The sequence below is a fragment of the Sphaerodactylus townsendi genome, linkage group LG09 (assembly GCF_021028975.2).
Source record: "Sphaerodactylus townsendi isolate TG3544 linkage group LG09, MPM_Stown_v2.3, whole genome shotgun sequence".
Taxonomy (NCBI): Eukaryota; Metazoa; Chordata; class Lepidosauria; order Squamata; family Sphaerodactylidae; genus Sphaerodactylus; species Sphaerodactylus townsendi.
The window spans coordinates 53620267-53648017 of NC_059433.1; the positions used below are offsets into that span (position 1 = coordinate 53620267).

Genomic DNA, 27751 nt, shown 5'->3' on the forward strand with positions numbered 1-27751 from the left:
CTTAAGTATCATAGGATCCTATGCTACTTAAAATAAAACCCGCTGGTGGCCACTGCAGGGTATTTGTTTCTTTCACTGCAACAGTTATACTTACATGCTGTAGAGCTAGATCCTTCAGGTTTTTTTCTTCTAATACACAAGAAAATACTTAGACCTCTGAAGATCTAAGCTGCCTGATAAATTAATATGATCAACGACAACCATGTACATGTTTCAAATTGAACAAAATTAAGCAACGAAATTAAGCAACAAATGGAACACTATTAGTCAGCATAAAACCACCAGAAACATTTTATTGTAACTATGCCAAAAAGTTTAATTTGGATTCATTTTTCATTTTATGCTTTTATTTAAAAGTGAATATAAATTCAAGAATGTGAAATAAATCCACAAACACAAAAGAAGCATTGTTTCCGTGACACCAAAAATTACATAACAGATAATTACATAATGACTCGCTTATTGTCCATCAGAACAATACAACAAAAGGGGAAAATGCATGAAGTCATTCTTCAAAAGCCTCCTGTGTTAAGTTTCTCCTTAAATAATTTTTAATCATTTGCACTTTAAATGCACAGAGAACTGTATATGGCATTTCAAGATTAAAAGACACAAGCTGAATCTCAGAATGCTGAAAATTTCATTCTATTTAAAACAGAACAGATGTGACGTTTTCCCAACCTTTAGAACTTCTGCCGTTGTACCCTTGCTTAGGAAACTGTCAATTCTCAAACCTTGAAAGAAGGCTGGGACAATTAATTGCAATAACAAGTAGGTTCATTTGTTTTAAGTAATTTTCAGAAACCAACTCAACATGCTGGTTAGCAAACCAATCAGCTTCCTTTTAATGGAGCTGAATTTTCAATCAGCCAGGCAAAACTTTAAATAGCATACAAAGCAGAAACTTATAATCCATAGATTGTGTCCAGTAAGATGTTTTTGAGTGTGGGATCCAGTGTTTCTGCAAAAGACTATGTTTATGGAAATTATTTTTATCAGATTCCTGATCTCTAGAAGCCTGGAAATTGCAGCAAGAAACAACCTTATTTGCTCTTTCTCCCTCTAACACATGTTGAATAAATGTCACATATCTGAGGTCTGTCTGTGCAAAGAGAGGGAAAGAGATTCCCGTTGCTCCAATTCTTGTTACTGCATGTTACTCTGCCCAGGACAGCAGTGACTTTATGGTCTATGTATGTATGGCTGCTGGGACAAGAGGAAGCCAATAGAAATAAAATCATTAAAATCACTCTGCTCACAGAAGCATTAGATTCAGCCCATTATTTTAAAGCGGATATCACAAAATATGACCATCAGATTGAGTTGGACTGATTTCCATCTACAAATGGCAGATTGGGTGGAATATATGAATGCTCAAATGTCCTGATTGTATTTGCTTTAAGGATGTTCCATTTGATATTGATATAACCACAGAAGTAAGTTTTGCAGGAATTTTCTCCATGAAGGAATGCTTTTGATTGGGCCCTAACAGATCATGAGTACTTAACAGCAACAGTTTGTACAGCATATCTAGAATTCCATACTATCCCATGGATATTTTACACAAAATATTAGAATTATAAACCTAGCAAAAATTAGACTCTCCATCATGCAAAAAGAAAGTAACCCCTGCAAACAATGTCATTGAACAGAAACAAAATTGGCAGCTGGAACAAAGCAGTATCAGTCTCCAAGCTTGCAACTCAATTAAGTTCAAAAAGAAAGAAAATTGATAGCAAATATAGGAACCTTGTCTTATCTGAGATAAATAAGGAACAGAATCCACTTAAAGTGCACCTGCTGAACAAATCCTTAAAATGCTACCATTACAACTATGCAAACAAGCAGTACTGGCTAATTTTTTTAAAACATATTCTACTCTATTTAAGGACTAAATATAGTAGTTGAAACCTAAATTACAGTCTTCTACATATGAAATATGCTTTCTGTACCATGAAAACAAAAGTAATGTCCATAAATGGTGAAAAGTTCAGAAATCTTTATGAATATTACAGATTGGAGCTAACAAAATAGGGTTGAAGTAGTTTTTTTAAAAAAACATTATAATCTTTTTTTTATTATTAAGGCTCTGAGAGAAGCAAGCCACTTTTCTTGAGATCTTTTGGCAAGAGATACAACAGAAAGTACAGCAGGGTTGTCTGACATCACTGAACTTAAATGTTAATATTTCATTAAAGCCAGTTCATTCAGTGTCTGCACACAAAGTTATTGCACACACGTATTCCTTGGAATACACTTACATCAAGACGGTAACAATGATTGCAACGTAGCCATGGTAAAATAATAAGGTTCTCATTCAATGTGAGATGAGAAATGTCCACAAGTTCAAAAACTTTCCTAAGACGATTAATGCAGACAGATCCTACTGATGTCTAACATATTTGTTCAATCGTTCACAGGTACAAATTTTATTTGGGTCCATCAATACAAATTTTTCTGGGCAAAAAAAAAGGTTTATCATGCAAACCAGTGCTGCGTACGACTTTGGAATATATTCCTATCAGAGTTAAAAGAACATCTTTGTCAAAAGTTAACAAAAAAAATGATCTAAAACAGGAGTCTACTGCTGAATGCAAGTCTTTGTAGCAAAGTTAAGACAGGTTATGTTTCATTCCATCACTGCACTTTAGTCTTGCAGAAAGACTACTGGTATTTGTCCCCCTATTTCTTAGTAAATGCTACATTTCAAGAATAATGGAACTAACAAGTCAGCATTATCACTTCTACTTAAAACAAGCTATTTTTCTCTATAGTATGTCAAGTAGGCTTTTAGTGATTCAGGGAGTGGTAAGCTCATTATTTTTTCCCGCAAGAGATTTCGTGGGGGTTCTTCAGGCTTCAATACTTCATTGTGATCTTTCTCTTCTTCCTCTTTGCTGTCTTCTTCCATCTTTTCATCTTCCTCGCTATCTAGTGGCTGAGGAATGAGCTGATTACCTACAAACACATAGGTGTTAATCCTGCGCCTGCGGCACCTTCTGCGTTTACGTTTTGGTGGTGGCTTCTGGACAACACCTTTGGCTTGCATCTCCTCATTTATATAGTTTCTAAGAGTGCGCCTAATATAGATCCGAGCCAAGTCCTGTAGATTCCTAACTGCACAGGGGGCTAAAACAAAAATGTAAAAAAGAAGAATTAGCCTCTAGGTCAAGCATGAAGATAGCAAAAGCAATAATATAAAAAGATGAGAAAAACATTTGGGCAATTTAACATTTATTTAAGACTCATATACTATGAAATATATGATAGCACAAGTTAACAGTGCATAAATCACACAGTCATCTATACTGACTAGGATTCAAGAATGCAGATAGTTCAGCATGCCTAAACAGACATTAGACTTCTCCTTGAGAGATTCTCAATAACAATTTAGCTGCCAAGTCTACTCTTCAGTGGGGAAAAAGTAAAAGGTGACAGTGTTTGCAATGTCACATGATAGAAGTCTTTAAAACCCAAGTACCACAGCGAGCATATATGTGTATGTACACACACACACACACACACACACACACTGTATATACTCGAGTATAAGTCGACCCGAATATAAGTCGAGGCACCTAATTTTGCACCAAAAAACTGGGAAAACTTTTTGACTCGAGTATAAATCTAGGGTGGGAAATGCAGCAGCCAGCTTCTCCTGCCCACTTCCATCCGTGGCCCCGCAGGGTCTCTGATGGAGGTGGACAGGGGATCTCTGAAACCTGTGCTGGGTTTGGATCCAGCTGGATCTGAGCCTTGAACAGGGTGCAGCCTGGTCCACTTCACCCTGATCTCTTCACCCTGATCTCTTCACCCTGATCTCTTCACCCTGCTTCTCACTCCCCCTGCCATGGCAGCTAGAGCGAGGTTTCTGCAAGACTTTGACAGGCCCCTCTCTTCCCGCCATGGCAGGGGGAACGAGGCAGAGGCATTGGAAGGGGAATCAGAGCCCAGGGCAAAATGATGCCCAGGCCTATCTGCAGTGCCCCCCCCCCCCCCAGAGGCCACACACCCCTGACAGGCTGAACACAAGTGCAAGTGCTCCAGAAGCTCTGGCTACACAGAGCCATACTGGCTCTATATGTTAATAAAGGTGGATTTTTAGCAGGCAGGTCCTGCCTTTGGGCTATCTTTACAGTTATGGTGAGTATTTTTAAAATTATAATTTTTACCTGAAATGTAGGTTTAACATGTTGTTGTTGCCCTGAGCCCTTTTGGGATGGGCAATGTATAAAACTAAAATTAAAAATGAATTTAAAAAATGTACAGCATATCCATGAGTTTTTGCAGAATATGCAAATTATTAATGTGATGCTTTTCTGGACAGCTTGGACTCTGGCTTTTGGGGCTTTCCGCATCAGTGAGCAGTTCCCTGTGACCACTCTGGGTGTGCCATGGCATTGAACAATGTAATTTACTCAGGGCACAGAGAACTACGCTACATCAGTCTAACGCAGACTGTCGGGGGCTGTGGATCTGCCTTTTGGGGGCTCAGAGTGATGGACTATGTCTCATCTGTTTCTCAGCAGAGTACCTTGTTGTCAGGCCCCAGGTCTGGTCCTTCCGCATCCACGCAAATTAATATAATGGAGGCTATAAGATTATTCTGAGATGGACAGTGGAGCACAAAGAAGGAATGCTATAATTCATAGGGTAGCACATCAACTTGAAGTAGCCTCTGGCTTAGATCCTGTGGAAAGTTTTGACTAAGCATGGGATGATTTTGGCTTATTTCATCCCTAGCTTTTGACTTCAATTCCCTCCTCATGCTCCCCAAAGCTGATATCATTTTGGGCTACTGAAAGAAGAAAGCAATAAAACTTTGTTCCATGGGATTTACTGGGTGATCAAGCCAATACCAAGGGGGGGGGGGGGGGGAGGTGCTGTCAAGTGACACCTGACTTATGGGAACTCCATAGGGTTTTCAAGGCAAGACATGTTCAGAGGTAGTTTGCCACTGCCTGCTTTTGTGTCATGACCAGTGTTTCTAAGAGGCTGAGCAGCTTAGATTCTAAGATCTGATGAGATCAGGCTAGCTTGGGGCTATGCTGGTCAGGACAATACCTGGAAATACTCAGCAACAATTTGCATTTGTGCATAAGTCTGAGTGTCTTTAAAAAAAGGAAATCATAAGCATCCATTATTTTCACTGAAAAAATAAAGGGAAAAGTTGAGAACTGAGATGTCATAAAAGCAAGAGATAACATTTATCTTGTCAAAAAAGGGAAAAGAGATGAAATATGATATATCGGCATACAATGTAAATGCATTGTCGAAGGCTTTCATGGCCGGAATCACTGGGGTGCTGTGTGGTGTCCGGGCTGCATGGCCGTGTTCTAGCAGCATTCTCTCCTGATGTTTCGCCTGCATCTGTGGCTGGCATCTTCAAAGGATCTGATAGTAGTAAAGGAAAGCAGGTGGAGTATATATACCTGTGAGTATCTGAATATTCAGACGCCTTCACCTATTGACCTTTACTCACAGGTATATATACTCCACTTGCTTTCCTTTACTACTATCAGATCCTCTGAAGATGCCAGCCACAGATGCAGGCGAAACGTCAGGAGAGAATGCTGCTAGAACACGGCCATGCAACCCGGAAACCACACAGCACCCCAATTTAAATGCAGTTTGTGGAAAGCATGAATAATGTACCAGGGGAATGACTGCATATACATCCTTTTTCGACTACCTTTTATATTAATATCAAAGATGACCCATCAGAATTCAGTTGTTTTGCTAAGGAAGTCGTTCAGATACAACTGTGTTTAGACACATTGACCTAAGCACCCTTTCCAGCAAGCAGCTGTGCTACGCAAAAGGTAAAGGCACGGTGAGCAGTACTTACGCAATCCCACAGTATCATTTTTGCTACTGTCATTCTTGCTTGGTTGCACAAGTGGAGCAAATGAAACAGCCAGGATATTTTTACTTTCCCAAGTACTTTGTCCGGTTCTTAGAATCTGTGTTAGCTGCAGGGAATCATTGAAAATAGTTAAATAGAATCAAATTTAAACAAACTGTTTAATTTTTTACATTATTAAAAAGAAAAGATTTTAAAAATGGTGAATCAAGTATATTACGTTCTACAAAAAGATTTAATTTCTTTCCTTGTAGAAACATTGGCTAACTACAAAAATAATCGCGTATCTTTAGTGTGTAAAAGTTTACATGTCCAAATTATTTAATATTTATATAAACAAAGGCAGCACAGTTATTTTGCTAATGTTTTTACTGAAATCTGATATATGCAAACCCATGAATTGCCTAGGAACAATGAGTACTTAATGCATGTAGTGATATTTATTTAGAGAATTTGTGTGTCACTTCTCCAGGAACCTGCTATGGCATGAAATAATACCCAGAAGTGAAAGATATACAATTAAACAGCTGCAGATCACAGATCAGAAGATAAACATTCACATTGTTATACTCTTTTCCACAAAAAGGTTACAGTAAAGTTGTATATCAATCCACCATTTCCTGGACCTTCTTTGTACTAGAATGCTCCATGGGGATCCTAGTGCCTACCTAGTTGTTCTAAGTAGGTACCAGGATCTCAGTGGAGCATTCTACTACAAAGAAAGTCCAGAAAATGGCACATTAATATACAAAATTACAGTTATCTTTTTCTGGAAAAGAGTATAGTGCACATATTCTCTTAACAGGGTTTCCTGTGGTATTAGAAATTTAGAATTATAAGATCAGAGTACATCAATTTCCAGTTTTACTTTTGCTCCTCAATATTGGGATATCCTAACAGATCTAAGAAATGAATGGTACCCATCTAGTGTTTTCTTAATAATACCCTCTGGGAAGTCCAACACTACAACTATTTCAAAAGACCTTGCTTCAGTACAGTGTTTTTTACTTTAAGTAACTGTCATCAGTCATTACTGAACAAAAGTGGTATGATGTAAACCTCTCAATTTAGGAAAAGAACGTTCATTTTGTTCCAGTCAATAATGATGTAACACTGTTTTACACTGAGAAACTATAAAGCATTTATATGACAATTTAATTGCTAGTAATGCTTACAAAGTACTTTGTTTATTTTTACGGCAAAGCAGGCTTATAAGGGATACAGTCAGCTTGAGCAAGTCATGTTTCAGTGTACCTAAATTTCCCCATCTGTAAAATGGAGATAATTATACTCACCGTAGAAAAGCCCTTTGAGATCTATGAATGAAAAATAAGTACTAAGTATCATTGTATCACTCAAAGTTTCATGCTTCTCAAAACATTCTGTCCTAGTGACAATGAAAATGTATTGAAATCTGAGGCAGAAAATGTACCAATGTGTTTGTACATTTCAAGTATTAACCTTGACTTCTACTGTAGATATTTACCTTAAGAAATTGGTAGTTTCCAGTGGGTAGACTTTTTAGGGCCAATTTCCAAGTTACATGTAGTTAGTTACCTTTCCCTTGACTAGAATCCTATATTGATCCGAAAGTGCTGCATAATAAAATTCTGTGGGAATTTTAAATTGGTCCATCTGTTTCATGCAATTCTATTAGTTGAATCTTAGGCCCTTTCCGCACGGGCCATTAACAGCGCCCTGGGGACAGCAAAAACGCTGTCCCCAGGGAGCTGTTTGCACAGGGGGCGCAGCTGCTGTGCAGCTGCGCCGCCCTCACGCCTCCCAAGTGGCACCGGTAGTCATTCGTTTTCTCCGGACCTGGCTTTTCCTGTGAATAGGTGTTTACGGAAAACGGAGGGCTTCGAGCTGCTGCCGCAGTAAAATGGCAGCGGCCCGAAGGCCTCCTCCCCCCCCCTCTTTTAACTGTCGATCTACACGTCGCTGTATCGCCCAGCACGTCGCCGGTAGGTTTGGGGACATCCCCCCGCCCTGTGACGCCGGAGCGGTCACGCAGGGCAGGGGGGCGTGTCACCAGGCCTCGGCGATGCGCCAGACGGCCGCGACGACAGTAGGTTGACTGGGCGACAGCGCTCCACGGTGCCGTCTTCCCGGTTGTTTCTGGGACCATTCGTGCGAACGGTCCCAGGGGGGTTGGGTCGGCGTCGTGTACGCCGACCCAATCCCAATCATGGCCGTGCGGAAACGGCCTTAGATTACTTTGCATCCAGCCACAGGGACTACACTACAATAGATGAACCCAAGTTAAGAAATTCTCTGTATAAAAAATTCTGATCACAAAGTTACAAATTACTGAAAAGGTAGTACGTATTAATAATCATACACCAATTCAGGGGTCCTCCATGTGGTAAATGTGGACACTATGGTGCCCAGTGACACCTTTTCTGGCACCCACTAAGTGACTTTAAAAAGTGGAAATGGCCAGGTTGGCCTTTTTTGTTTTTTTATGTATATGTTATAATGTTGGCAGCAGCTTTATGTAAAGCACTCTACCTGTGCAAATAGCAATGGTATATTTTAAAAATATAGCGGAATTAAATTCTGATTAAACAGGACTGGGCTGCCCAGCTAAAATACTTAACATGACTAAACAAAATTCTACTGACATTAGAGCTTCCTAATTTGAATGTAATTTTATAATTCAGGTGGAAGTTATTAACAGCATCACTACATAAAATGTTGGTTGCTTTTCAAAAATCATTTATGTTCCTATCAAAATATATCTGCAATCTTTCTCTTACTATACACAAGCGCATGAGCTGTCACCAGCTCTTCTGCATCAACTGTTGTGACAAATAATAGTACAGGTTAGAAGTTGTGTATTGGCCTGTGAGAGAATAGATTAGGGAATAGCCAAGAGAAGAAGCAGGTTTTCCTTTACATACGTGTGTTAGTTGCAAACAAAGTGAAAACAGATACTGCCTGATGAGCACTTCTGAGCTAGTTCAATATGTACAGTTATTGTGAGTATGCAAGAAAATATTTTTTTTAAAATATGAACATTTTCAAATGCATCCTGTTATACACAGCTTCTGTCCAATATGTTAAAGAGCCATTCTCATGAGTTCAAGAAGAGTAAGTTTTATACCTTGTCTTTCTCCCCTTGATGCCATGTAATCACATTCTCTTCCTCTTCCCCAACAGGCACCTTGGAAGGTAGATGGGCATGAGAGAGGTCTGAGAGAACTGTGACTGACCCTAGGTCGCCCAGCAGACTTTATGTAGAGGAGCAAGGAATCAGACCCCCAGATTCACCTCATTAGAGTCCACTGCTCATGCAAAAGAGGTGGGGATCAAACCAGTTCCCCAGATTAGAGTTCACTACTCCTAACCACTACACCATGCTGGATCTCATGCTGGTTATGCATAACCTAACTCCCTGACATTTTCTGCTCGACTTCACCTTCCTCAGCAGCTATGTTGTGGTCACACCAACCACCCTGAATCAGAATTTCAAAATTCAGACTCAAAAAAGTTGGGGACCGATGCTTACCATGGCTTACCTTCAGCATCAATTAACATTATCAGAAGAATGTCAGTACACAAGGCTGCACACAATTTCAAAACACAGATGCAATACTTATTTACAGACTAGGGGCAAGAGAGCAACTAATCACTAGCTTATTTTTGTCTGCACAGCGTTGTCACTTTACATGGTATGTCATCATTATTACAGAACCAGAGAAAGGATTTGTCAGAATAGATTGTAAAATATTTACTGAAGGAATAGCATCTTTGTATGAGGCAATCCTAGGAATTTCTTAGGAGGTTATAGAACAAGCAATAGAAGGCTATATATGGCACATAAATTGTATTATGCCATTGCCTGGTTTTAGGTTTACAAAATACCTTTGTAGTCACTGAACTGAGGCAACTGACAATAGAGAAGTAATTCAGAAAAAGAGGCTGCACGCAACTACTACATTTTATATCACCACATTTAAAAGTATGGCAAGGAAAACTTTTTTTTAAAAAAAAAATCACCTGATCTTCTATGGGCATAACTAGAATGCCTCCAACTTTCAGTAAGATTTTCATATAGTTCTCATGGTCTTTCTGGACTCCAGCTCCACAGTAAATCCGGTCATACTGATGACTGTCAGACGCTATCTGCAAACAGTTGCCAACTACAAAGGCAGGTTCACAAAATTCAAACCTAGAAAAGGACAAACATTTCAGATTTCTGAATCTATAACTTTAGAAAAGCACTAAACTGTAGTAGAATTTCAGAGGGGCATATCTGTAATCAAGAATATGCATATTCTATATATTCTATCTCTTTAGACTTTATTCCAGTTAAATATGCTTAAATATTCAAGGCTATGTAGATTCCAAGAAAAAAAAAGCCATATAATAAAATTTAAAATTATTGTTCAAAGGACAAACGGTTCCACAGGAAGATATGCCATAAAGACCACCTGGGAAAGTCTCAGTGGATGGGTGACCAACACTGAGCCAGTGGCTCCTGTAAGGGAGGGAGCTGTTTCCACTATTAGTTGGTAACTCCACATAAGGTAGAATGGTATGAGCCTGCTTTCTTCCCTCCCCACTCCATGGGGGTTCAATGTAGGCCCTATTCTTCCCATCCTCTTCCCTTGGGAGGACGAAGCCCTTTCCAAAGCTTTTGCCTATCAGTCCAACCCCAAAGTTTTTCAATGCTCTTGGCAATGAATAGTGTACAATTACCATAGTCATAAGTTTGAGACACATGCCACAACATACCGAATTTTTTTTCAGCGTGGTGCCTCCCCTGTTAGAAACAATTGTACTTCTCAAATCCCAACCACCTGTTCCAAATGTTTATTAAGCATTATTTAAGGAAACTGTGTTTCGCAGTATTTGAGGCTCTTCTTCCCCCAGCCAGTCAGTCGCTCCTCCTCTAGTACAGCTTAGTCCCCTTCCTCCCTGGCCACCAGGGCAAAGCTACATTAAAGGGACTAGATCTGCTCCCCCTCTGGCTCACTCCACCTTCCAATAAGCCCCATTTCATCTGCCCATTATTTTTCAGTGTCCTCTGTCTTTCCCAGAACCCTTCCCTCTGCCTCTCCCTTGATTGCCCTTCCTGTTTCCTACCCTTCACTTCCTGTTTCCCCTCCTTCATGTCCACTAGCCCGCCCTCACTGGCAGCGGATCCAAGCACCAAGGGGAAGGGTACAATTGCCCTCTCTGTTTAGCCCAGCTGGCACTGACAGCTCCTGAGGCTCCTACTGGGGGAATGGTTTCCTGGCCTGTGCAGCACTCCTGAAAGCTACTCTCCCTTTTGGGAAACATTGCCAGCTTAAGAGTCATTGGGGTGCATCAGACTTTTCCTGACTTTGTGGCAGGCCCCCCAGAACACCTCCCAGCCCATCTGGCATCTCCCCCTCACCACAGGAAGTGAGTGAATCTGAGGCACTATACAGCATGGGACCTGGGATTTGCCCTGGTCACAGCACTGGAAAAAAACCACCTGAGTCCCCACAGGACTGAAATGAAAGATAACATTTTACTTAAAATGTGTGGTATGAAAACTATTGTGTGAATCAATCTACATTCTACAGTATTACAGTAATGATACTTCTGATCTGTTCTACAGATACAATACTACACTTTCAACAATTTTTGTTTAAATTTAAATAATTTGGGTAATAATTAATATTCTATAATGCATTATTCAAGACTTGAGTGTTTTCAATGTCATATTGACTTAATATCCAAACATACTGATAGTCCTAGCTACTGTAATTGTCTGAAAGTCCGTCTGTCCAAATACTTCATTTTGATTACTACAGAAATTGTTTTGTACTTTAAAAGTTTAATTTTTCCTAAATCTCAGATTGAAGATACATGGTTTATGGTAACATAAGGTATATCAGTTTCCAACTTTTTCTGAAGTACTAGATATACTTGTAATTTTTCTTACAGAAATACACATTTATACTTTTAAATTCCACACACATGCCAACCTGTACAAATTTTAAATGCTAAGATATGAATTATGTATTTTATGTTGTTAAATCCATAAAAGTAGTCCAGGTTTGATAAGAAGGTAAGTATTGCAAAAAAATTTTTTAAACCCCCACATTTTTCCTGGAAGGGGATGGGGAAAAATCTGGTGTCCCCCCCCCCCCCAGCAATCCCCATGACTTAAATATTTCCAGAAGTTTTATATCTTTACACAGGCGAGAATGCTAAATTCACATAAGTACCAAAAAAAAAAGGATTTTAGTATATAAATTAAGCAATAAAACAAAAATTCAAGAAACATTGTAAAATACTGTTTACATTTGGAAGTCAGAAGCACTTATTCAACAATTGCATCATTCAGTGATCTATGCCACATGTAAAATTCTGCCACAAGTATGTCTAATCCAGAAAATACATGTAGCAGCTAGAATATCAAATTGTTCCAGAAGCTATGAAGAATAGTTGTTGCCTTTCCTCCCCAACTGCAACCAGCAAAATAGCATAAACCCTTCCATCTACTCCAATATGTTAAGCTTATACTTTATCAATAACTCAGTTGATTTTTTTAAAAAAAGCTTTTATCCTGATTCTACCCTTAACAAAGACTCATGGTGTCAGATTTATTCTCACAAATATTTGTTTTAATTGTCAGAGCACAGCAATTAGAATTTTGGAGAGACATTTTATTTATTGTATTGTCCATCTTTCTCATTGTTTTATAATTTTGCAGGATGTCAATGTAGAAAAGAACATATAAAACAGATTCCTGTAATGAATGGAAATTATTTCATATATTTCAATTGCATTATCTTTACAATACACCAAACAGCTAATTTGCCATCAATACAATCCAGCAAGAGTTGAATACTTTCCAGTATTATAAGAGTTAGTACGATGTTTTAACAAGAGAGTTAAACATGTGAAATGAATGGGACAAAAGTGTTTAACTTGGGTTCGATTGTAATGCATATGTGCATGATTTACAGTTTCAAAGATCCCACTTCACCTTGAAAGCTTTTCTGGCTCAGCACATTGAATCCTACTGCCTTAACGAGCGAAGCCTTGCTGTCTCTTTTCTGCCTGCCTTCCTCAAGACAGCAAGTAAAAAGCTTTTAAGATAATGGAGGTATTGGTACTGGCAACAGCTATCAGCTAGTTGCTATTAACATAAGAACATAAGAACTAGCCTGCTGGATCAGACCAGAGTCCATCTAGTCCAGCACTCTGCTACTCGCAGTGGCCCACCAGGTGCCTTTGGGAGCTCACATGGAGGATGTGAAAACAATAGCCTTCTGCTGCTGCTGCTGCTCCTGAGAACCTGGTCTCCTAAGGCATTTTCAATCTGAGATCAAGGAGGATCAAGATTGGTAGCCATAGATCTTCTTTTGTTACAAAATAGCCAGAACAACCTATATTTGAACTATGGAAAATGGCCATTTTTCACATGATGCTCACAGCTTCTTAGGTAGGAGGCTTGTAGATTGTGCATACTGCATTTTCATATAAAATAGTTTCATATTTTCCTAAGCTTGATGGGAAACCATGTTAGGTAGAAGGCTCCCATGAATGTACATGCAACAAAAAGGGACATGTATACAATGTAGGATATACACACAACGTTGTACATGGAAGTCCTAGTGTAGGAAATTTATCATGTCAGAAGCTGCCTTCTCTAGTTACTTTGGCAATCAGGCAACACTGAAAACATTTTGCCGACAATACACAATAAGACCACATGGATAAGAGGACAGCCTCTGTAAATTCCTCTTACAGTTCATCAAAAGTTTCACATACAAGGCTTTTAATCATAAATTAAACACTATGGGTTCCAACACCATATTCAACAATCTTATGTGCTCTAAAACAAATAAAGCTCATATGCAATACAATCAGAAGTGATGGTCTTCCTGCAATGCCCTAATAGGTATTTAAGAAGAAAGGCCCAGTTTGTACTGTGGTCAAACAAAAAGGAAAAATAACCATAATATTCTCTTTTGGCAAACTTTATCAATAAAACTTTGTCCTAAAGTTCGGGGACAGTGTTTTTTGCCTCATACTTATTATGGAGCAGATGAGAGCTAGTTTGCATAGGCAGGCTGCCCTTGGAATAAACCAGAGGCGTATTGGAGGAAATGGTGACCGGAGGCAAATTGTATCTGGGAGCCCCCCCCCCCCAACTGCACCTGGGGCAAGGCTCAGGGATGGCCATGCTCACGAGCCCCCCCCCCCCGGCCTCAGTGCTTATAAAAGTACCTCTCAGAGGACGGCAGTCTCTTCTGCTCTCCCCAGAGCAGCCCAGGAGGCTGGGAGGGCAGCATCCTCGGCCCTGCCCATGTCAATGATGACGTGGGTGGGGCCAAGGGAGCCCGAAGACAATGAAGCAGGACTGCCTGCTGCCTCGTCATCTTCGCACTGGACCTAGTCACATGGTGGGGGAAATTTTGTGCCCCCATGACCAAATTAGTGGCGCTTGGGAACAAGAGGTACAGCCCCCGTTCCTGGGCATATATGCCACTGGAATAAACACAACAGAGCCAGTTCCTGCCATCTGCTCTGCTAGGTTGGAGAGTGATTCAATAGCAGATACCTAGAAACTCTCTCTAAAAGGTGCATATCATTTAATTTGACAGCACAAAAACTATCACAAGATTTAAAATCTAATTAATTCTTAGATCACAATTTAATCTGGAAAAACACAACTGTCACATCTGATGGTGAGCTGTGACTCATGAAAGCTTATGCTGCACTATATTTTGTCAGTCTACATTGTGTTACTGGAGTTCTGTTTTATTTCTCTGTGGAATTATTTGATTGTCTACAGATATAAATTACAGATGCTGGGGCAGACAAGAAAAGTTACACCTCACATCTATTGGTAATTTCCTGCCTTTCATATTTTTGTTAGTAAACCCATCTGCACATATGCACATTAAATGGAAATAAAAATGTATTCAGCATTGTGCTTACATTGAAAGTGCTAAAATTGGAAACAGCTAATAAGGGAGCCAGGTTTCCACAGGAAGACATAAACAGTATGAATTAATTAAAAGAAATCTCTTCTTCCAGCTGTGTTTAGTGCAGAAAACGTTTTCCATATCTGAACTCTGCTTCAGGACTGGGTTACTGCAAGGTGCACTATGTGGGATTGCCCTTGTAGGTGGACCCAACAGATTGGATGTAGAATGGATAGTGAATGCACCCCATATCACCCCTATTCTATGTCATCTACATTGACTGCCTATTTGCATCTGGGTGAAATTCAGCATGCTTACTGATAATGCCCTACATAGTCCAGGATACACATTCTTGAAGGATGGCTTCTCACAGTATGGGCACACCTGCCAACTTGAACCCTTCCATAGCTTTCCCTGCAGTATCCCACCATGAAGTCCACTAGGTGTGCCTCAGCTCAGTCATGTTCCTTCTTAGCTATGGCACCCGTTTTCAGAAAAAATTTACAGAGAAAGTACGGAAGATTCCCATTCTGGTTTAGTTTTACATTTTTAAAAAAATATTTACTGCCCAGGTTAGAAATAGCATAAAATCATGGTTTAACTATGGTTAGTGAGATTATGGGAATGCAGGCCATTCTACTAATTAGAGTACATTAGAGTCTTATCAAAAGAGGACCTGAAAGAAGGATGTGATTTATTAAACCCAGTTTAATTATGGTTTCATGTGGTCTGAATGCAGACATCCCAAATTAATCCTGGCTGGTTCTCTAGTGATGCTTCACAAAGAGAAAAAAATTATACCCAACTTTGTCATGGCAAACCAAGATTTGATACTGTAAGAATTCTGGACAGAAATAAGGAACTTCTGTATTTCCATCAAATGGCAATAGTCACAATATTTATGCTAGATGGTTTTATGCATGCCATTTTAATATGATTACAATTGTAAAAGTGAAATAATTACATTTTTCAGGATCAGAGGTGTTTAAATATGGTTAGAAAAGGAACTCTGAAGAGGGCAAATAAAAAAAAAAGAATTTGATCTTGAAAACAAACAAATTTAATGAACAAAGACTGCATACCAAGAATATTTATTAGTCCATTACACATGGTTTAGTCAAAATCAGAAAAGGAAGAACCATTATGAAGAACAGTGTCACATTATGAATTACAGATTACATTCTGTTCAAATATGCCACTATCATGTTGGCAAATGTATTTTTCACAATCTACTTGCCTTTGAATTTAAAATATATGACTTCACATAAGCTCAGGACATACTGGGGTGAATTCTAATCAGATGTGACATAAGATGCCAGAGAGGCAAGTTCCCATTCAGCTACATGCTGAATGGCTTTTCATCCATACAAGTCCCCCAACTCTGTATCAGCTTTTTGAAGTTCAAAGACAGTTACTAGGAGAATGGGGAGGTAAAAAGACGACTGCTTCTGCCAGCTTCTCATATTGGTGGCATACGGAATTCAAGACAATGATTTTAGTTAACTAAAGTGTATACTGTAAATTGGGGAAATGAGCTAGGTGGATCCAACCCTTTCCTTGAGTTCGTGATCTGCACTGACTTGATGCTGATGCTTGTCCTGAAAATTGAAAGCTGTACTTGTCTGAGCTTTGGCCACAGCCTGTTCTTATGAATTAAATTCCCACCTGCCTTTCTTCAGACAACTGTATTTGGCGGATGAAAATCTATAAATTTGATCTGTACTTCTTAGAAATATGAATAATTATTGTCTGTTCAACTGAAGTAGAAACAATTCCAAGCTTGGTGCACACTTCAATACAATCACACCCTGCAGCATTTAGGTAGACTGAACATATTCATCACTGGGCAGAACTTCTTTTTACCTGATCCATACTGCCACCACTTGGAATTTTCCTGCACACTTTCATTATTCTTATTCTGAAAATCTAAAAATAATGAAGCCTGAGTAGAAGCAACATCTGTCTGCCATTTCTTTGTGAACTCTGCAATACTTCTATGCATGTGGATTTATCATTCAGATAAAAATGAATAATTATTCAAATAGTTCTTAAAAGTCACTATGGAATATACAGAAATTCTTCCATTGTTGAATCTGCAGATAAATGAAGAAGTTTCCAAATAGAGTTGTGATATTACCATGAAAAAAAATCCAAGAATTATCTTTTGCTGAACAAGTAAAGTTGTGCCAGATTGCCTTCTGCCATTAATGGAAATTTCCAGAATTCAGCAATGATGTTTCTGTTTCCTTTCCTTGATAGTTTATATCTTAGTTGTAAAACTGAATATTAATTTGAGTGGAGTACAATGAAGGATTATTTTCAGAGAATTCCATGTACAGTTCCAGAACTTCTTTTCATAGCCATTACAGAGCTGTCAGAACCTCAGAACGCCATCAGAGGTAAAGAACATTGCTGAAAGACTGATGTCAGAAAACTGACTTTCTCTCTTACCTAATTTATGAGAGGGTGTTTTACCCTTAAGACTTATCCCTGAAATAATACTATGATTCGGGTCTCTTACCATTGCAGAAATTTCTTTAGTAGAACAGTGACAGTTTCATATAGTTCACAGACGAAATGTAGGCTTTCTTGCACAGTAGTGATCACATCAGCTTGCACACTTGGGGGTTTGAAAGGTTGATAGAAGGTGGACAACCTAGCTTGGCCTGTTGCTCTCCCTCGAAGACGAGCACTCTACATCTAGAAGCTGACTGGGAGCAGAAAAGACAACACATTCCCCTTCAATAAAATGACAAGGGGCCTGAAACTGTTACTTCTGCTCTAATGCCATAAGGATCCTTCCGTAGTTTTTTTTTAAAAAATCCCTATCTGAAATGGCCTATATCAACAAAGGAAAGATATTCCTTATCTCTCAAAGTCACGATAAAGTAGCTATCAAAATATATAAAATTTTCTCCAAAAGTATAGCTTGGAATCAACACACCTTCTATACTGCTGCCTGAAACAATCTTTCCAACAGAAGCCAAAAAAAAAAGGAACACCCCCCCCCCCCTTCCTGAAACATTGTACTTCTTGGTTCTCTAAATTAAGTCCCCATTCAAAAGGAAATCTAAACTTCTGCAAAAACAGACATTTAATCTGATGACAAAAATGATTACTAGACAACACTAAATGGTTTTTGAAAGACAGATATCTCTAGGAAGGCAGAAGTGCAGGAAAGTTTTGTCCCAGAGTAAATATTCATTTAGAAGTCAAAGAATGAATACAGAAATCCATTTTTGGACACACAAAGTATTAATGATATCCGAAGCTTTTTTCTTTAAAAAAAAATGATGAAGTCTATTTTTTCCCATATACAAGCTAAAGGTCCATGTTATGCATTCAGATCATATTTACATTAATATGTTTTGTTCCATGAGAAATATACAAACGTAGCAAATGTATGGTTGCATGTCTCTTGTCAAAACATGCTATGCATCTACAAAAGAAACAGACTAAGAATATGCTAAATTACAGTACATTTATTTGGTAGCTGAAGTAGTAAGATAAACCATCTGACTGTATAACCATTAACACACTTAAGCAATTTTCCTTTGAAATGTCTTTATACACCTTGTTGAACCAGTTAAAGAAACAATGATATTTAGGGCTTTTGGATAAGTATTTCTACTCCTATCTGGTGTGCACATAAATCTCTACACCACAGAGTAACAGAAGGCAGGTTATATTTTATAAGAATTGTAGGTTATATTTTATAAGAATTGTATATAACCCATGGTTATATATACCATGGGTTATAAAAAGTGGCTTACTGCAAGGCGCATGGCATTTGATTATGTGGGAGGGGTGGCACCGGGCACTGGCCGGGACCTTTGGGGACCCGGCCAGTGCCCGATGGTTCCCTCCACTGTTGCTCAGGTGGGCACAGCAGCCGCAGACCAGCTCCTGTACGCCCCGGTCTCCCTGCTGACAGGGAGGCTGGCTGCAGCCATGATACCTGCCTGAGCTACCTGCTGTTGAGTTGCGGCTGCAGGTCGGCTCCTGCCCGACAACTGACCTCCCCGTCCCTGTCAGCAGTTGGTTTTTACATCCCCAGTTGGTTTTTACATGCCGCTCAAAACAGCTTACAATTGCTTTCCCTTCCCCTCCCCACAGCAGGCACTTTGTGAGATAGGTAGGGCTGAGAGAGTTCTAAAAGAATCATGACTAGTCCAAGGTCACCCAGTAGGCTCCTTGAGGTGGAGCAGAGAAAACAAACCCAGTGCAACCGATTAGAGTCTGTCACTCATATAAAGGAGTGGGAAATCAAATCCAGTTCTCCAGATTAGAGTCCATTACTCTAAACCACTACACCATGCTGGGTGTCAATGGAATACAGAAACAGCACCTTTGAATACTTTGATACATAGAAGTACATATACTTAATGTTAACCTCAAAACCTGCTCAGCCATTACAGGTTGGGGGAGGGGTAAAATGGGGTATAGAAAACAATACCCATGAAGCTGAGAACCAGTCAGAATTTTAATGGTGTGACTTGAAGGAGTGTGATCCACAGAAATAGTGTCATAAAAACCTATTTGCCTGTCTTTAGAAGCTGACCAAAAATATCTATTTGATTCAGGGTTTTAATAAGTTAGGGTTTTTACTGTTAGCAATTCTTATGTTACTCAGCTGTATACTACAGAAGTGAAAAACTCTATGTGCCTTGACATCCTCCAGAATATTTTTGGGGATCTTCCCAAAGGCAGAGTTAGCTTCATACATATGTACCTTCCTTTTTAGATTAAGACAAAAAACATTCCTCATGGGCTTTTGTGGGTCACACCCCACTTTGTCAGACAGGTATGTGATAAAAAAAATCCTGCTGAAGAAAAGTTATGAAATTGGTTGTGGAGGGAGCCAAAGCTTGGACTTGTTTAAAGGTAAATCTAAGTGAAGGGAGAAAAAGCAGTGTTGAAGTAAAAGGGTAGGTACAAATCCTATCTTAAAAATCATCAGAATTAGAAGTTCCACATGCTAGATCAGGGGTAGGGAACCTGCGGCTCTCCAGATGTTCAGGAACTACAATTCCCATCAGCCCCTACTAGCATGGCCAATTGGCCATGCTGACAGAGGCTGATGGGAATTGTAGTTCCTGAACATCTGGAGAGCCACAGGTTCCCTACCCCTGTGCTAGATGGTGAAGAAAGTAAGAGATTTACCTAAACAAATGGTGTAAGTGAAAATTAAGTCATTTTGGTACAGAGGTATGAACTTATAAAACCTATTGAAAACAGCCAAATTAAACTTCCAAAAAGTGAGTTTTGCACAACTATTACAGATTTCAGTGAGGAAATCAAAGTCATTTTTAAAGCCAGAATGATAGGTATGTTTTTGATGAATTCTAATTCGGAACTTTCATACTGTATATTCCCCAACAGTGTAAGGGAAAACCCAATTTTCTCTATAATACTATGTCTCAGGAGGGTAGAATGTTTCCTTACTAGTTTCTATTACAGATTATAGTTTCCTATGAAGTCAGTTATGTCACAGTGACGTACATCTTAAAGGGGTACTGATAGTATAATGTCTGATGGAGTCTACATAACCAGACATCCCCACAGTAATAGTGCCAAACCTGAGATAATGGTATGTCCTGGGTTAGGTTTGTGCATCATGAATAGCAGGTTGAAAGTCCCTGCCTAAGGTACCCAGGGTTTTTCCATATAATTTTGTATTGCTTTGTCATACTACATGAATTCTCTAAAATACAGTCCCCAAAGGAGAGCAAGTGGAAGTCAGTTAGGAAATATCAAACCCGACAGAAAAGTCTTCACCAGCTGGTGGAATACAATGATAGAAGAGGACAGATGAATCTCCCTGGGGAGGGGATTCTATAATTTTGATGTCATGATCATGATTTGGATTTCCAGCAATCTAGCCTCAGATGTTAAAGGGGATCCACGTAGGGTCCCTTAAGATCACTGTAGTAGTCAAATAGGTTTATATGGAACAAAGCAGTTTTAAAAGTATGCTGTCCTCAAACTGCATCGGGCTTTAAAGGTCAATACCATTATCTTGAATTGGGCCTGGAAGCAGAATAGGACTGTAAGTGGAACAACATTGGAGTGATATGGTCCAATGATCGACCCAATCGGCATTTTGGCCACAGCATTCAGCACCAATTGTAGTCCCCAAATAGTCTTCAAGAGAAGCACTATGTAGACTACAGTGCAGTAATCTACTTTAAATGCCACTTAACTAGGGCGTATATTATTGTGGTAAAATCTTTTTGCCCAAGAAATATGCAACTGGCTTACCAGCCAAAGCTTTCCTGCCACTGCAGCACTCCTAGGTCTCCCAAGCTGTGAACCTGCTCCTTTAGGGACAGTGCAATCCATCCAGACCAAGACAATTCATGAGTCAATCCTTCCTTCCTCCTGCTAGCAGCACCACAGTTCTGTCTAGATTACGTTATAGTTTATTAGCCCTTATCCATCCAGGCACTGGTTCATAGTTTCCACTGACTTAATGGTATCACCTGCATATGGGCGACAGTTCAGGCCAGTTCTCTAGATGACCTCGTCTAGTAACTTCATGTAAATGTTAAAAAGGAGCAGGGCTAAGACAGAACCTTGTGGGATGCTAGAGGCCAACAGGCTAAGAAGCTAAACCTGTCTTTCAGGCAGGAATGAAGCCACCACAGCTTGGTGCATCCATGTCCCAACCGCAAAAGGCAATCCAGAGGAATGATAGGATTGACAGTATCTAAAGCCACCAAGAGGTCCAGAAGTATCAACAGGATCACACTTCTCTGTTTCTGCTCCCAGCAAAAGCAACCAAGGCAATTTTAGCCCATCACCAAGCCAGAAACCTTGGAAAGGATCTTTATGAGCACAAGTAAACAGAAGAATATGTACCTTTTCAAATTAGGTCCACCAGTGTCTGAAGTTGGAATTGTCTTTGGATGCCACAAATACTTCCATGACATCTTTGAATTGTCTGGAACCAAGCAATGACCAGGACCCTCCACATCACTATGCCCAGATTTCCCCCGTCCTCATTATCAAAGTAGTTAAGCAGCTGTGAAGAAAAAAATTGCCATCGCCTGCAAGGTTTTCTTGTGTGTTCTCATGCCTCTTGAATAGGCTTCCCTGCAATCACTTGCTCTGCAGCTCTAAGCCCCAGCTTTCTTCCTTTCAATACGGTAAATCAAGAGTACTGATATGCTTCCCTATAACTTTCAGAAACTTTAAGAATGGGTGCAGGCCATCAAACCATACAGTCCAGAAGCCTTAGTATTCTTCTTTTGCTTACTTCAGTTCCATGAGTTCCACAGGTTCACAGAGCAATGCCTCACCAATAGTAAGCATAATGCTGATCAAGTGTTGTCGCTGATACACCTCTGGACCTTCCTCAGTGCACCTTGTTCATAGCTTGATGCTTTGATTTGTTACTTCAGGATTAATTCTACTGTTTGTATGACTGCAGTGAATCCAACTTCTCCTGCATCATTTCTGTTTTAGGAGGTAGACCACTTCTGTAGCAACAGAGTCTGTAGCAACTGTCATCTGTACATTTATTAAACAACTCTTAGTGTAGCAGGCAACTTTCCCTCCACAACATCTTGGATCTGTAACACTGTCCTTGCTGAAGTTTTTCTTTAGCCCAATCTCTAGTTCGGAATCTCTTTGCCAAGCTGTGAAGTTGTGTTTACAGACTATGCTGGCTTTGTTAGTGTTGTCATACGTAAAGTGCGCAAACCTACAACACACTAAGTTTGATTGTACTGCAGATCCTGTTGTAGGATTCGTTGATTTGTCCTGCATTATACAATAACTGAACAATTTCTTTCAATTGAAAAACATTGGTAAATCCTAGATACTTTGAAGTCATCGCTTCCTACCACTAACACTGTAAACTATGTTCTGTACAATGATGAAAACCTTTGCATGAGTCTTTACGTCAGTCTCTTGAACCTCTAAGCCTTGTGATTCCTGTAGTTCTTCCTTTAAGATGCTCTGGCCTCCAAACAACATGCAGAGGAGCATGAATAGGCTCTTGGGATGGTGGATATAATTTCATCTTCATTGATGACAGATACTTTGTAAACAGGTTTTGCAAGGTTGTCAGTTTCAAAGTTTCAAAGTTCAGTGCACCATCACAAGAATCCTTTTTTCAGGAAGAAGATACATACATATGGAAGTTCTGGAATGATCAGACAGTAAGGTGGAAGGAAGTATATGTATAAATGTGACTAGCATAAGCATTTTTTCAGTCTGGCAGAGTGGGGCAATCATGCATGCAGTAATGCAAGACTGATGTTTTTCTTTGAAGGCAGCAGTTTCCTCTTCATAACTGGTGTCAGAATTTAACCTAATCCCAAAGATTTAGGATTCCAGATTCCAGTACTTCTTTAATATCACCTTACCTTTATATCTTCCTTCAGGATGTTCAGAATCAAGAGGCAGGGAGTGTTAGGAAATATGGGCCTTAAATAGGGTAATTTCATTACATGTACAATTGTGAAATAGTATGTAAACATTTGGGTTTTCACTGGTACAATGTGCATCACTAGATAGCATTCAGTGTGAAGAATGGATGCTTTCCATCATCAATATGACAATGTGGTATGACCAAGACTGGTAGTTTTGAGAAAGAAGATATCAATATAGAATCCAAGTAGAAATCAGCAATCACCACATACATGAAATACAGTCTAATTAATAAAATCTGAATTTAAAATGTAGATCCGTGGTGGCGAACCTTTGGCACTCCAGATGTTATAGACTACAATTCCCATCAGCCCCTGCCAGAATGGCCAATTGGCCATGCTGGCAGGGGCTGATGGGAATTGTAGTCTATAACATCTGGAGTGCCAAAGGTTCGCCACCACTGATGTAGATGGTTTCATTTTCACTATTAACAAATGACAAACAAGAAAACAGCAAAAGAAACTCAATACTATTGTTTACTACACATTTTTCTATAACTATTTTCTGTAACAGTCCTTATGTAATTGACTCTAAATCTCAGTGATATTTCTTAGTAAGTCCACCTTTTATCTTCCAATAAGAAAGGATAATACAGTCAGTACTCTGTGCACAGTAATCTGCACTACTGGTACATGTACACTGGACAGGGTCTGGCAAGGAAAGGGATGGATATTTTGAGGGACTGAAACATTCCCAGGACAACATTGATATGGTACATATTTATGTCATAAAAGGACAGGCCAAAAGTCAAAAGATATGGTACATATTTATGTCATGAAAGACAGGCCAAAAGTAATGATAATGCAATTGCTGTACAACATCCATTCATTTCAATGGAATATATACAATTCAAACTTTAGAGATGCACACACCTTTTTTGTCATGAAAACCCTTAGAATGGTAAAACAAAACTTGCAAAACTGTTTCAATAATGAACATGGAAGTTTTCAAACCCTGTACATTTTATGGCTACTAAAAGAACATATTATAGCCACAACAAGAACTGAGCAGAGAATATACTTACTTATCAAAACTATCACTATATTTTATGAAGCTCTCCAGTTTTTCCTTTGCATATTCTACCACATCTGGGTGAAGTTCTATTCCATGATTTATTCCAAAAGGACCTGTAAATCAAGAATCAGTAAAAATGTAAAACTCACAGAACCATTAGTAACTTTGCCTATTAAGTAAGAAGTCTAGCAGCAATATTAAAAGTAACACTGAGAACTAAACAACACTGATAGAAGTGTTTCCATGTCCAGGAACAGCAGGAATTTCAGAGTCAGAGCTTTATACTATCCAGAGGCAAAGTGGGGTTAGATAGAAGGAAGTCTAATGGCCTCATTCAGTAGGCTCAGAATAAGAAATGAATTGCAAAGGGCTGAGACCACTTCAAACAAACCAAGCTGGAATATGGAGAAAATCAGGATTGGTGGGTCTCTCCAGGTCACCAGCATGGGATAGAAGGAGGATAGCACCAGAGTACAATAACCAAAGGTTCTTAAAATTATGCCCAAAAAAAGTGGCAGGGAAGTAGAAGAGAACTAGTGTTATTCTTTCTTTGCATACAGTGTAATTATTGGCCAGTTTCCAGGTTATGTTTTCCACTTTTTTTGGTCTCACACATCTGCTACTACATAAATGTACACATCAGTATGGAGAAATGGAATAGTGAACTAGGCTGTACAGAAATACAAAGAGCTGCCATTTCCACAAATCACAGCAGTATCTTTTCAAGCACTAAGTTCACTGCTGAGACTGCATCAAACATTGTATAGTTCTGTTAACCATATGGGACAGTGCGGGGAGAAGATAATGTCTTCTATGAACTGGCCATAAGACACAATGCCTTAAGAATCAAAAGAAAATAAACAGCTGATTCACTGAGAAAATCATGTTTAGTGAGATGCATGTAAGAATTTTCTTTTAGATAAAAACTATTTGAAAAGTTTGTCAATGCATGAATGGTTCCATAATCTCTCTTTTAGCAGAGCTGTTAAGAGTATTCTGAAACAACTTGCATTAAAAAGGGCCTTTAAAGTAAGCCTTTATTCTTTCAGTGTGTTTCAAGAAGGTACTACTGGCAAGAGTCTGATTCTCTGAATCAATGTATCTACATGGTATACACAGAATGTTGTAACATGTTGTAACCCACTTTGAGACCTCTAAGTTTAGGGTGGGATAAAAATGCATTTAAAATGTGTCAGGCCTATGCAGAATTGATCACCATCAGTATCAAAAGGGAAAAAAAGGGGGGGAGGACTAGTAATATCAGCATTTGCACAATGATGGTATTTGCCAAATGGTTGCTCAACAAGCTGCAATACGAGAATTCTCCGACACTAGGAGTATGCATTCACATAATCTTTTACACTCACAAAAACCACTGTTTCCCACAAGAGGGAGCAGTGAGACAGCTGCCTTGCTACTTTACCATGAAGAATAATCTCCAATGTATTTTTCTATCCCAAATCTCTCACTTAAAATTTGAAAAATCGCATTATTGCTTCCTGTGTTATTTGCATTTTTATCCATGTCTTCTAAACATGATGATTTTAAAACAGTGCATTTTTTAAATAATGAGAGCAGACATAATGTGCAGCTAGATTTTTGAGACTAGCTGAGAACTATTTAACTGGAACTTCTATTAAAACCCTACCAAACTGAATGAGAACTTCACTGTAGTTACCAAGATTGTGTATATCATGTTCATTCATGATTTCAAAAATTAAAATGAAATTACCTAATATCAATCCCACCATAGTGCTTAAATAGCCAGTTCCACTACCCAGATTAAGAAAAGACAATCCTGGCTGAAGTTTCAGTGCTTCCATTACTTCAGAATAAATGCAAGGCGCTGATAAATGTATATTTCCATGCTTCCAAGCCAGATCTTTATATGCATTTTCCCTATATCCTTCCAGATAGTAATCACCACGATCAATAGCTCTGAAGGCTTGCTCCACTTTCTCAGTGCGAATATATTGTGCTTCTTTCAAGTTATCAATTAAATCGTCATTGTCTTCTCCTGCGCTCACAGCTCCTCCCATGATGATTTTCTCAAACAACTCGATTAACTTTGGAGAGGCATTAGCAGGTGCTTGTTTGACATTGCCATGCAGAAATGGATCAAATCCTGTGGTTTTTGACACTGCTTTGCAAGGGAATCCTAAAAAAAATATGAAATGCTTTTATTTTCATAAGACATAAACAACTAGTTTAATGCACAGATCACTTAGTACTTTAAAAAAATGATATTAAATTGTGTTTACAGTTTATCGTATGATTTTATGCTGTATCCCCTCTCCAAACTACTTCCTTGTCCTACTTCCTACTGCTCTTCCCACACACCAACTTTTTACGTACATCCCTCCTCAGTTGTATTTATGATTGTCTTTCTCCATAATAAAGTTCACAGCAGTTTACATCAGTTCTCATCCATTTTATCCCTGTGAGGTAGGTTAGCCCGAGAATACACAGCTGGCCCAAAAAGTCACCTCAGGAATTTCCTGTAGGATTGCCAACCTCCAAGCGGGCCCTGGATGTACTCCACAATTACAACTGATCTGTTCTCCCGGGGAAAAGAGTTGATATGGAAAAAAATTAAAAATGACCTTGAAAACTAATGAGCATTAAAACTTTGTTAGGAAGAATTGCAGCGGTCAAATAAAAAATGTTTTTTTTTGTTTCAAGCCATCCCTATAATAATCTCAAGTGCTTCAAAATATGGAAGGAGTTTTCACATTTCATGTGGGAGGGGGGAAAACCAAGGATTAGTTATAAAAAACTTATATGACAGCCAAAAACATGGTCTCCCAACTCTTAAGTTCAACTATCAAGCAGCTGTCCTAGTCTAGTTCAAAGAGTGCATGCCGCTAGAAAATAAATAAATGATCTAAGATGTGGATGACATGCTTACTTGTGGTACCAGAAAGTTAAGGAGCATGAAGGCTTCAATGATCATTGTATAAGAAAGGGATTAGGAAGAGTATGGGAGGATTACAAGACACAGATGATAATAAAAACCATTTGGTGGATTACCACTCAAGAAGCAGAAGTATTAAGACCTATGGGGCTACTGAATACTTGAAATATAAGGATATTCTAAAGGGACCTATAGGCGAACAAAAATTGATGGAAAGAAATGAAATTAAAGTTAGAGGTGATGAATGCCAATAGTTTCTATACTATCATCTTAAAGAAAAATATAAGCAAGATGTGAAAGTAGGTTTTGAAACACAAAAATGTGAACTTTGGGATGCCCTATGTAAGGATGAAAAAATAGGATTAATTATATAAATTATGATACATAGAGTATTATTGTTAAGAGAAACAAAACTGAGAGAGTAAAGGAATGTATGTTAACATGGGCATGAAAAGTTGATTCAAGTATTGAGCTGGAAGTCTGAGATAGAATTTGGGGGGGGGGGGGATGAAATTTATATGTAGTACTAACCTTAAAGAAAACTTCTATAAGATGCTTTGGTACCTCTACCAAGAAAACTTGCTAAAATTTATTGTTTCCAACATA

At 39.0% G+C, this 27751-nt stretch overlaps 1 protein-coding gene across 2 annotated transcripts; it reads right to left on the bottom strand.

Annotated features, from left to right (window-relative positions):
- Nucleotides 1–273: 273 nt before the first annotated feature.
- On the bottom strand, nucleotides 274–27751 carry PCMTD1 (protein-L-isoaspartate (D-aspartate) O-methyltransferase domain containing 1). Of its 2 annotated transcripts, XM_048507891.1 has the most exons (7): nucleotides 27677–27751; nucleotides 25964–26389; nucleotides 24242–24344; nucleotides 9866–10037; nucleotides 7159–7179; nucleotides 5849–5972; nucleotides 274–3129 (listed from the first exon to the last, which is right to left on the bottom strand). In XM_048507891.1, the coding sequence occupies exons 2-7, from the start codon at nucleotides 26268–26270 to the stop codon at nucleotides 2759–2761; spliced, it is 1098 nt and encodes a 365-aa protein (XP_048363848.1). In that variant the 5' UTR covers nucleotides 26271–26389; nucleotides 27677–27751; the 3' UTR covers nucleotides 274–2758. The 2 variants fall into 2 exon arrangements, with proteins under 2 accessions (XP_048363848.1, XP_048363849.1); XM_048507892.1 differs by lacking the exon at nucleotides 7159–7179 and having other exon boundaries at nucleotides 27677–27746.

What these genes read in the sequence shown, in the direction of transcription:
- PCMTD1 (XM_048507891.1), bottom strand. Translation starts at nt 26,270, where the DNA reads ATGGGAGGAGCTGTGAGCGCAGGAGAAGACAATGACGATTTAATTGAT. An exon ending in TATAGTGATAGTTTTGATAA is followed by an intron (nt 10,038 to 24,241) that starts GTAAGTATATTC and finishes GTCCTTTTCTAG; the next exon opens with GTTTGAATTTTGTGAACCTG. An exon ending in TTATGCCCATAGAAGATCAG is followed by an intron (nt 7,180 to 9,865) that starts GTGATTTTTTTT and finishes TTTCATTCATAG; the next exon opens with ATCTCAAAGGGCTTTTCTAC.